At 39.6% G+C, this 12,500-nt stretch overlaps 1 protein-coding gene across 5 annotated transcripts in view; it reads left to right on the top strand.

Moving 5' to 3' along the window:
• Window positions 1–9,083, top strand: part of LOC106883156 (uncharacterized) — a 66,205-nt gene extending 57,122 nt beyond the window's left edge. For 4 of the 5 annotated variants that reach the window (XM_089341333.1, XM_089341331.1, XM_089341332.1 and 1 more), the window contains exons 4-5: window positions 2,815–3,046; window positions 7,560–8,107. In XM_089341333.1, coding sequence (XP_089197459.1) covers window positions 2,815–3,046; window positions 7,560–7,956 — 629 coding nt within the window. In that variant the 3' untranslated portion in view covers window positions 7,957–8,107. Of the gene's footprint in view, window positions 1–2,814; window positions 3,047–7,559 lie in introns of all 5 variants that reach the window. The other variant, XM_089341335.1, reaches the window with a different exon arrangement.
• The last annotated feature ends 3,417 nt before the right edge of the window (window positions 9,084–12,500 follow it).

Raw genomic sequence — 12,500 nt, 5'->3', positions numbered from 1 at the left:
AGAAGATGTGAGAATCTTTATTGATCACTATGATTGTTTCAAGCTATCTAGCATCGATCCCTCGCAGGTGGGATTCTGAACACGTGGTTTAGGTGTATCTCTTGGTGTAGATGGTTTGAAACAGTTACAGTGATCAATAAACATTCTCGTATCTTCTATCTTCCATCTTGCTCATTAATCAAATACCCGACGAACACTGAGACAGTGAATGAGCATTACCAGCAAACTACCAGGTAGTTTTATTACCTGACATTTTATTAACTAATGAGATATATATATATATATATATATATATATATATATATATATATATATTGCTGGAGTGGCTGTGTGGTAAGAAGCTTGCTTCCCAACCACTGTGTGGCCCCTGGGGCAAGTGTCTTCTACTATAGCCTCGGGCCAACCAAAGCCTTGTGAGTGGATTTGGTTGATGGAAACTCAAAGAAGCTCGTCATATATATATATATATATATATATATATATATATATATATATATATATATATATATATATATTATATATATATATATATATATATATATAGGCGTAGGAATGGCTGTGTGGTAAGTAGCTTGCTTACCAACCACATGGTTCTGGGTTCAGTCCTACTGTGTGGCACCTTGGGCAAGTGTCTTCTACTATAACCTCGGGCCGACCAAAGCCTTGTGAGTGGATTTGGTAGACGGAAACTGAAAGAAGCCCGTCGTATATATGTACATGTATATATATATATGTATGTATGTGTGTGTGTGTGTTTATGTGTCTGTGTTTGTCCCTCCAACATCGCTTGACAACCGATGCTGGTGTGTTTACGTCCCCGTAACTTAGCGGTTCGGCAAAAGAGAACGATAGAATAAGTACCAGGCTTACAAAGAATAAGTCATGGGGTCGATTTGCTCGACTAAAGGTGGTGCTCCAGCATGGCCACAGTCAAATGACTGAAACAAGTAAAAGAGTAAAAGAGTATATATATATATATAATATATATATATATTATATATATATATATATATATATATATATATATATATATATATATATATATATATATATATATATATATATATCATCATCATCATCATCATCATCGTTTAACGTCCGCTTTCCATGCTAGCATGGGTCGGACGATTTGACTGAGGACTGGTGAAACCGGATGGCAACACCAGGCTCCAGTCTGATTTGGCAGAGTTTCTACAGCTGGATGCCCTTCCTAACGCCAACCACTCAGAGAGTGTAGTGGGTGCTTTTACGTGTCACCCGCACGAAAACGGCCACGCTCGAAATGGTGTCTTTTATGTGCCACCCGCACAAGCCAGTCCAGGGGCACTGGCAACGATCTCGCTCGAACATCCTACGGGAGCCAGTCAGGCGGTACTGGCAACGGCCACACTCAAAATGGTGCATCTCATGTGCCACCCGCACAAGAACCAGTCCAGGGGCACTGGCAACGATCTTACTTGGCTTGCCGGGTCTTCTCACGCACAGCACATTTCCAAAGGTCTCGGTCAGTAGTCATCGCCTCGGTGAGGCCCAATGTACGAAGTCTTGCCTCACCACCTCAGCCCAGGTCTTCCTGGGCCTACCTCTTCCACGGGTTCCCTCAACTGTTAGGGTGTGGCACTTTTTCACGCAGCTATCCTCATCCATTCTCACCACATGTCCATACCAGCGCAATCGTCTCTCTTGCACGCCACAACTGATGCTTCTAATGTTCAGCTTTTCTCTCAAGATACTTACACTTTGACGGGTATTCACATTGACATTACACATCCAACGGAGCATACTGGCTTCATTCCTTGCGAGCTTACGTATGTCCTCAGCAGTTACAGCCCATGTTTCACTGCCATGTAGCATGGCTGTTCGTATGCATGCGTCATACAGTCTGCCTTTTACTCTGAGTGAGAGTCCCTTTGTCGCCATTAGGGGTAAGAGCTCTCTAAACTTTGCCCAGGCTATTTATATATATATGTGTGTATATATATATATATATATATATATATATATATATATATATATATAATGTCTGTATGTATGTGTTTGTTGTTTGTGTCTTTCTTTGTTCCCCCACCATCACTTGACAACCGATGTTGATGTGTTTATGTCCCCGTCACTTAGCGGTTCAGCAAAAGGGGACTGATAGAATAAGTACTAGGCTTACAAAGAATAATTCCTGGAGTCGAGAGTTTAAGATTAGCTGTCCATGAGACCTATATGCTGATGATAGATTCATATAGGAATACATATTCAAATTCAGCTGGTTCTCATAGCTGACTTTATACGAAAATCTGAGAGGAAATTCCAGGCAAGGAAGATAAACCTAAAATTGAGAAGTTTTAAAGTACACTTAGTAAAATGGATAGAAGGGTATGTAGGTGACAAGTGTACTTAGTTTAGGGTGAGGATGAGATTTGCACATGACTTACAACATGAGGATCAGAGGTGTTTGGGATTGTTAGTTTGCTTTTAGTCAATAGGAAAAAAAAACTGAACCCTGGTACTTTCGGGGAAAAGGCCTTGATCAATGTGCAGAGAAGGACTTGGTATAAACTCCATATGCTCTGCTAAATGTAAGCTATGGACACATGAGAGATGTAATGGAATCACAGGTGGACTGGACGGCTCCTTCATTAGCTCAAGTATTAATGATGATGATATTGTATCACCCCATTAGCTCAAGTATTAAAGATGATGATATTGTGTCACCCCATTAGCTCAAGTATTAAAGATGATGATATTGTGTCACGCCAGCCCCTCATTGTTCTGCACATAACACATTCTAATGTCCAAGCTGTCTCTCTCTCTCGTTTCTTCTAGGATCTTGGGCCAAAGATGCTGCTGCCATTTGTTTTGGTGGTGGTTATGACCTTGGATTTATGCGGGCACTTGGCAAGTTGGGAACGAAGAAAATCCAAGACTATGTCCACCAGGGAGGTTCATATCTCGGAATCTGCGCCGGTGCCTATTTTGCATGTGATGCTATCGCTTTTGATAAAGGTGGACCAATGGAAGTGGTGGGAGAGCGACACCTCAAGTTTTTCCATGGTAGGTACTGAGTTATTCACTAAGAAAAATGGTTTGTTTTATCTGGAACCGAGTAATGTATGAAGGTTGGGAAGAAGCAAGAGATTCATATTTCACTGGATGTTAGCATGCACAAACGACCGAGTATGAATGAGTTGAAATTATTAAAGGTTTATTAAAGGAATCAGATGTAGTGTGCAAGAGAGAGCACTAACCTGATGTGAATATGCAAGTATGGAGGATGAGAACTAGGTAAAGAAGTGCCAGGTGATCCGAGTGGAAATAGGTGTAAGATGGAGACTAAAGAAAACATGGGCTGAAGCATTTGAAAGCTGATCTAGAGAGACCAAACTTCATGAAGATAACAAAGTACAGCAACAAATATATATATATATATATATATATATATATATATATATATATATATATATATATATATGAGATCGTTGCCAGTGCCCCTGGACTGGCTCTTGTGCGGGTGGCACATAAAATGCACCATTTTGAGCGTGGCCGTTGCCAGTACCGCCTGACTGGCCTTCATGCCGGTGACACGTAAAAGCACCCACTACACTCTCTGAGTGGTTGGCGTTAGGAAGGGCATCCAGCTGTAGAAACTCTGCCAAATCAGATTGGAGCCTGGTGTTGCCATCCGGTTTCACCAGTCCTCAGTCAAATCATTCAACCCATGCTAGCATGGAAAGCGGACGTTAAACGATGATGATGATTTATATATATATATAGCCAGTATGCTTCACTGGATATGCAATGTCAGTGTGCATGTATGACAGTGTAAATGTCTTGAGAGAAAAACAGAGCAGAAGAGGCATCAGGTGTGGTGTGCAAGAGAGACAAATGCACTGGTGTGGTCATATGATGCATATGGATGAGGGCAGCTGTGTAAAGAAGTGCCGATCTCGAACTGTGGAAGAGGTAGACCTAGGAAGACATGGGAATAGATGGTGAAGCATGATCTTTGTATGTTGGACCTAACAGGAGTGATGACAAGTGACTGGGAGTGATCAACAACTAACCCTAACCCCAAGCCAAATGAAATCATAGTCATGTGAATGGCACCTGTGAAATTGTAATTGCGGCCCTTGCCAGTAGCATGATCTTCGAATGTCGGACCCCATGGACCAGGATCTTTGGCAATCGACTGTGCTTGAGAAGTCTCATCAAGCCAAGTGAAACCATAGTCATGACTATTGCCAGTGTCCTTTCAATGGTGCTTGTGAAACTGTAGTTGTGGCCCTTCGCTGGTGTTATGTAAATGGCATGTAAAAAGCACCCATTACACTGATGGAGTGGTTGGTTTTAGGAAGGGCATCCAGCCACAGAAAGCCTGCCAAACCAGACTGGAACCTGGTGCAGCTCCCCAGCTTGCCAGCCCTGGTCAAACCCGTCCAACCCATGCCAGCATGGACTACAGGCGTTAAATGATGGTGATGAAGATATATATATATTCACATGGAGAGGTGTTAAAAAGTTCCTGGCTTTGGGTCAAAGAAAACACAGGAGAATCAGTTAATTATGATTTTATTCAACATATTCCCCTCTCAGATTCACATGCTTATTGTAGTGGTCCTTCAGTTTTTTTAAGCCCTGTAAAAGAACTCAGAAGGCTGGGCCTCCAACCAGACCTTTTGCGATACCCTCAAAGCCAGGACCTTTTCAGCACCCACTCATGTGTATAACATCATCACCATTTAACATCCTCTTTTCCATGCTGGCATGGGTTGGATTGTGCAACAAGAACAGATGATCTTTGCTCTGGTATAATTTCTGCAACTGGATGCCCTTCCTGATGCCAACCACTTAACAGATTGTACTGGGTCCTTTTTACATGGAACCAACAAAACGAATTCACCAAGTACTCACAAGATAAGACCCTTCAATTAAGTGGGGCATAGAATGGAGGGATAAGAAACTATAATAGAAAGGCGGTGAGCTGGCAGAATCGTTAGCACGCCGGGCGAAATGCTTAGCGGTATTTTGTCTGCCGTTACGTTCTGAGTTCAAATTCCGCCGAGGTCGACTTTGCCTTTCATCCTTTCAGGATTGATAAATTAAGTACCAGTTACGCACTGGGGTCGATGTAATCGACTTAACTCCTTTGTCTGTCCTTGTATGTCCCCTCTATGTTTAGCCTCTTGTGGGCAATAAAGAAATAAGAAACTATAATAGGTGCAGACATGGCTGTGTAGTAAGAAGTTTGCTCCCCAACCACATAGTTCTGGGTTCAGTCCCACTACATGGCACCTTGGGCAAGTGAATTTTATAGCATTGTGAGTGGATTTGAAAGATGGAAACTGAAAGAAGCCTGTCATACAGGGTGAGTCAGAAGTAATGCAATTTTTGTTTGTATAACTTTTTGACTCTCCTTGTATATATATTTATATATATATGAGGGGATGTTGGAAAGTTCCTGATTTTAAGGCTATTGCGAAAGGCCTGGTTGGAGGCCCAACCTTCTGAGTTCTTTTACAGGGCTTAGAAAAACTGAAGGACCACTGCAATAAGTGTGTGAATCTGAAAGGGGAATATGTTGGATAAAATCATAATTAACTGATTCTCCTGTATTTTCTTTTACCCAAAACCAGGAACTTTTCAGCCTCCCCTCATATATATGAATATATATATTTATTTATTTAAATGACACAATACATGGCTTTAAGTGCTACTAATAGTTTAATATGTTAGGAAATATTTTTAAAATATTCATCAGTCACAAACCACATATAACAAACTAAAGAGATTGAGAAAGAGAAGAAACGATAAAACCGAGAAATGAAAAACCAAAAACATGAAAGTAAAAACTAAACTATAAAAAGAAAAAAATTATAAGGCTGGAAAGATCGCAAGTTAATGAGGTATTGGCAGAATTTTCCAATTCTTCAAGATATATTTATACGTATGTTAGCAACTGCTGAAAATTTTTAGGCCGCGTTCAGTAGAGAGTTAGGGATCTGAGCTAAAGAGTTATCTTTCACCTTTTTTAAACTTTTTTGTTCCACGTTTTAATCTTCCACGTTTTCTATATGCTGTCTTCTCAGCTTTTTCGCGTTTCTTCTCTTAATTTTTTTTAGCTCATTATGATATGTGGTTTGTGCCTGATGAATATCTTTGAGATATTTCTTAATATATGAAATTATTAGTAGCACTTATTATGTCCTTTAAATAAATAATATTTATCTCTCACCAGATGGAGTACTTTTTTGTTTTTCCTTGTATCACGAAACAGTACATTATATATATATATCTGTATATATGTATATATATATATATACATATATATATATATATGTATATATATATATACATATATATATATATGCATATATGTGGCTGTGTGGAGAGAAGCTTGCTTCCCGACCACACGGTCCCAGGTTCAGTCTCACTGTGTGGCACCTTGGGCAAGTGTCGTCTACTATAGCCTCAGGCTGATCAAAGCCTTGTGAGTGGATTTTGTAAGTGGAAACTGAAAGAAGCCCACTGTATATATTTATGTATGTGTCTCTGTTTCCCCCCCACACACACACTATTGCTTGACAATCGATGTTGGTGTGTTCATGTAGTAGGTTTGAGTCATTCGGCTAAGAATGCTTCAAGGCAAGAATACTCCAGCATGGCTGCAACGTAATGACTTATAGAAGTTAAAACTAAAAGATAAAAGATTGGATAGATAAATAGATAATGATTGTAAAAGAGGAGGTAGTCATGGTTGGAACACGTTCAGGTGTACGTTGCCTCCCCAACACCAACGGTTATATGAGGATTATAATGTCTGTCTTTCCATCATTTCTTTTTTCTTTTCTTTTTTTTTTTTCTGCTCTAGGGCACAAGACCTAAAATTTTGAGGGAGGGGGCCAGTTGATTAGATCGAACTCCAGTATGCAACTGGTACTTAATTTATCGACCCTGAAAGGCTGAAAGGCAAAGTCGACCTGGTCTATTGGACAGCTGTGTCATCACAACACATCTTGGTCCTCTGTTACCACATCTGTGAGTCCCACCGTTCTGTGATCTGACTGCCACTCTGTCTTCTTGGGTCCTCTTCAGGTTCCCACCAAGGTAGTTTATTACCCAGCACTCGTCAACATCATCATTATCATTTAATGTCTGCTTTCCCTGTTGGCAGGGGTCTGACAGTTTGGCAGGAGCTGACAAGCCAGAGGCCTTCACCAGGCTCTTGTCGTCTGTCTTGATGTGATTTCTACAACTGGATGTCCTTCCTAATGTCAGTCACTTTACAGAGTGTACTGGGTGCTTTTTACATGGTGCCAGCATGGGTGCTTCTTTACATGGTGCTAGTACACCATTTATTTCATTTGGAATTTTAGAAACTGTATTTGTGAGCAGATTCTGTGACTGCAGGTGAAATTTCACCTACAGGTAACATGTTCCTTCACTTTAACATAGAGACTTCCTTTGTTACTTGTTGATGTGTAAATTTATTATATATATTTACATATATATATATATATATATATATATATATATATATATATATAAATATATATTTCTATATTTGTAGGTAGCTGTGAAGGTCCTTGCTATCCAGGGTTCCAGTACAATTCAGAAATTGGTGCTAAACCTGCTTTGGTGAACTTTGTCGAAACTGAAACTACCATCCCTATTTATTACAACGGCGGTGGAGCCTGTTTCCAATATGAAAACGCAGACCCTGAGAAACATCCCAAATCCAAAATACTTGCTCATTTTGAGGAATTCAGCAACAAACCGATTGCTGTTGTGAAGAATGAGGTAGGTTTAGGCAGATCGGTGCTCAGTAACGTTCATTTGGAGTTCAATCCACACATGCTTGATGAAACAGATGAGCATTTGAGCCAATTCATTGATGTCTTAAAGGACCATGAAGACGAGCGGAGACATTATTTTATATATATTTTAACACATTTGAATCTTTTTGTATAACAAACAAAGTAAGACACAGACATTAGAATTTATTTTAAAAAATACTTATTTCAGTTTCAAAGACTTCATAAGTAAGAAATTCTTTGTTCAATCAATCTATTGTTTCTTAATCTGTTAAAACCCTTTGAATTTAAATTTACAAATGAGTTTTTGTGCGTGTCACAGACTTGTCTTTGATTTTCTTTGATTTAATGATCTTAGTACAACCATTTCTCCCACCAGTTAAACTTTTTAATTATGCAAGAAGCAGTTCTGCAAAGCTTGTGAGCTTCTTACAGATTCCTACACACTAAATGGTGTGAATCAGTTCAGCTGAGGCTCACCCAACCTCAACTTTCACAAATCTTGGTGTCACTATGGTAGAAGAAAGTAGAAGAAACTGGTAATCATTTGCTTGAGCAGCTGTAAGTGCTATAGATGAGTTCACTGAATTTTAACCATTTAGCATTGAAACTGGCCATATCCAGCCAAAACATTCTGCCTGTTTTTATATTCAAACTAGCCAGATCCTGCCTCTTGCACCTACCCTACAGTGTAATCTGAAAAGTTGTTGTTGTTGGCACTCCGTCGCTTACGACGTCGAGGGTTCCAGTTGATCCGATCAATGGAACAGCCTGCTCGTGATATTAGCGTGCAAGTGGCTGAGCACTCCACAGACACGTGTACCCTTAACGTAGTTCTCAGGCATATTCAGCATGACACAGTGTGACAAGCCTGACCCTTTGAATTACAGGCACAACAGAAACAGGAAGTAAGAGTGAGATAAAGTTGTGGTGAAAGAGTAGAGCAGGGTTCGCCACCATCCCCTGCCGGAGCCTCGTGGAGCTTTAGGTGTTTTCGCTCAATAAACACTCACAACGCCCGGTCTGGGAATCGAAACCGCGATCTTATGACCACAAGTCTGTTACCCTAACCACTGGGCCATTGCGCCTCCACAATCTGAAAAGTATACAGCCACATAATTGATATCTCAAGGCTGAAAGATAATGCAGGATTTATTTTTAAATGACAAAGTCTGAATGCTAAAGGGTTAAGCCCTTTTGATACCAGCCTCCCTGAAACTGCCCTTAGTTCTATGATAAAAATTTCCTGTTTAAAGTAATCTAAATTAAAATCCTCCCTCAAAATTTGGTGTTAATTTATATTCCAAACATCAGCTTCATAATGACAAAGTTCTTTCCATTTATCTTCTCAGTCCACTATTTTTAGGAGGGACCTAGACTGGGGGACAGAGTCCTCAGGTACATCTTCCATAGGGTCCTATCAGGAGCAGCTGTCATTATACTTTCCGGCTGGATTCCCAAGAATGACCAACTGAGACTATGAATATTATCCAGTAATCTCATTTCTGGTCTACCGTTAGGTCTCGTTCTAGTTGACTCAGCTTGAAGAATCCATCTTGCAATTCTTTGCTGCAACATTCTAAATCATGTCTGTAGTACCAGAGCTGTGACCGTTCAATTCGAAGACGCTAAGAAGGTAGGAATCCGTTATGGTCAGTTAGTTAATAACAAAAGAATTAACAAGCCAGGACGAGTTATCTCCCTTAGACCAGTTCCCGTTCATTTAAATCAAAAAAGGAAGAACAGAGAATTTCGCCTCTTAGTCTGCTTTTAGTTCACGAGGGATGCAAAAATGGGATTCCCCATTTATCGATTAGATCTGAAAAGGTCCTTACAGACTAAAGGCAGATTAAGGGTGAGATTCCCCGTTCTTCCTTTCTTTGAGCAATATGAACTTGTCTAAGGGAGATAACCCATACTGGATTATTTATACTTTACTTACTAACTGACTTCACATAGACTTAACTGCATATACATCGCTGCTCTGTGCTTTAGAGGATGCATTTTTTCCAGAGACATGATACACTGACCATATATATATATATATATATATACTAGCAGAAATGCCCGGGTTAAAGAGAATAATCTAATCTAAAAACGCCGTCTAGACTACGCATCATCTTTATATATAGAGATGTATACACACACACGCACCCAAACACACGTATATATATGTATATCAATATAAATATATGAAAGTCAATGAAGTTTCGTAAAAGAAGGTGATCATGTACATACTTTCTTGCTGTTGTGATTATAACACCTCATTGTAAACTATGTTCCTTGTTTTCCCTTGTGGAACATATACAAATAGGTTTTTTGTTGCTACCCACTCTTGAGCAGCCAACATACAGTTGTCCATGTGAGAAGCAGGGCTCTTCCAAGAGAAGACCAGCCACAGACAGTGTTTGACCCTGATATTTGTTTATGGACATGGCAAAAGTCACACGAAGGGGGAATTGTAGTCTTCTGAATGTAAAAGGAATGTCTGCTCCTGATGGAGTAAGAGGAATTCTTGGAATAAAGACGTCATCCCCTTTTGCCCATCCAGAAGGAATGGTAGCCTCGATAACGTGTGACATCATTTTCTAAATAATGCTCATCTGTTATGTTCGGTTTAAAATTTCATCAACATCAAAAGTATATGAATTTTCATGGGAGTTATGGCCGTTATGCAAAGAATATAATTTCCAAATTTCATAAAGATCCATTCAGTACTTTTGACGTAGTTTTGGATAAGAAAACAAATGACTAATGTGTGTGTTTGTGTGCATGTGTATGTGTGTGTGATGGGTGTATATATGTATAGATATCTGTATGCATGTATATATGTATATATGTGTACATATTACATGTACATCTATATATATATATATATATATATATATACATCTACACATATGTATACATATACATGTATGTATAGATCTATATATATATACATATACGTGTACATCTATATGTATACATATACATCTCTCTCTTTCTCTCTCTCTCTCTCTGAAAGTATCTGTCATTACAGTATCGAAATGGTGTACATATACATGTATATGTATACATATACATCTCTCTCTCTCTCTCTCTTTCTGTCTCTCTCTTTCTCTCTCTGTGAAAGTATCTGTCACTACAGTATCGAAATGTGATTGTTTCAGTTAGTGGAATAGTTTCATTTTTAAAGTGAAAGTATTTGACATGAGTGTTTTTGTTTCACTTTTGACACGTAATACTTAAATAGTGGAGGAGATATTATGTTGCCGTGTGCTCGAACTCTGCAAGAAGTTAATAATTTTTTTTTACTAAAACACAACTGGAACCCTAAGTAAGGCATGTGTAAAATTTGAATGAAATTGGTTGCGTAGTTCTCGAGTTTTAGGGATTCAGACAGACAGACAGACAGACACACATTCTCATTTTTATATATATAGATACAGGTGATTAAAATAAAAAAATAAGCAAAAAATTGCTTATTTTTTAATTTTAATCACCTATCCCTTTGGGATGCGATATTCGGGTGCCTACACATAAGTACCATATTCAACTTTGAATCTATATCTAAACCGTCTATTTATATATATATATATGGACAGATTTAGAGACATGTTACTCGAAGCATTTGACGAAAAAGCATCATACAACGTGGAAGACAATTGGAGGTTTCTGTGGGACAACCTGCTGAGAGCCACCAACCTGATCTGTGTCTGGTGTAAAGTCCCCTCTGGACCCAAAGTAACGTGGTGGTGGAACAAGGAGGTAGACAGGGCTATTGGATAAAAGAAACAGGCTTGGAAGGACTGGAAGAACGGTGATAGCAGGGAATTGTACCAATCTGCCAGAAGGGAAGCTAGGCGACAGGTTTATTTAGCCAGAGGGGAAGCAGATTAAAAGAAAACTGCCAATGTTCTGCGCTGTGAGGACGAAAGACTTGAAGTATTTCGTGTTGCAAGACAGTGTATGAGAGAGAATTGTGATGTCGTAGGAGAGAAATGTGTTCGCATGGATGATGGTACGCTGGCACTAAACGAGGCTGTACAGAAAGAGGTTTGGAGATGCCACTACGAAAGATTGCACAATAAAGAGAGTCTGCCGTATGTCGACCCAACGGAGGGACCAGCTATCCGAGTTGACACTACCATGGTAGATAAAGCAATTAAGAGTATGAAGACAGGGAAAGCCCCCGGCCCATTAGGAATCACTGCAAAGATGCTCAAAATATCTGGCAGTGTTGGCTATAGCCTAGTCACCCGTATTGTGAACCAGGTGATACACGAAGGAGTCATACCCAATGACTGGTGTAGCAGCACCATAATCAACTGCTACAAAGGTAAAGGTGACGCTTTAGATACAAATAATTACGGAGGTATCAAGCTGTTAGATCAGGTAATGAAAGTCACGGAGAGGGTCATAGCCCAACTAATTAAGGAGAGAATCAGTTTAGATGAGCTGCAGTTTGGGTTCGTGCCAGGGAAAAGCACCACTGATGCTATATTTCGGGTAAGACAGCTGCAGGAGAAATACCTAGCCAAGGATGAACCTCTGTACCTGGCCTTCGTTGACATGGAAAAAGCCTTTGACAGGGTCCCCCGATAGCTTATCTGGTGGTCAATAGGGAAACTTGGGATAGAAGAATGGTTACAGAGAGCTGTGTGAGCCATGTACAGAGATGCTGTCAGTAAGGTGAGGGTTCGCAATATATATTATATA

This window comes from Octopus bimaculoides, chromosome 24 (genome assembly GCF_046866305.1).
Source record: "Octopus bimaculoides isolate indiv1 chromosome 24, ASM4686630v1, whole genome shotgun sequence".
In the NCBI taxonomy this organism is placed as follows: Eukaryota; Metazoa; Mollusca; class Cephalopoda; order Octopoda; family Octopodidae; genus Octopus; species Octopus bimaculoides.
Note: the sequence above shows the minus strand (reverse complement) of the source record. Positions and strands in the feature narration are given on the sequence as shown.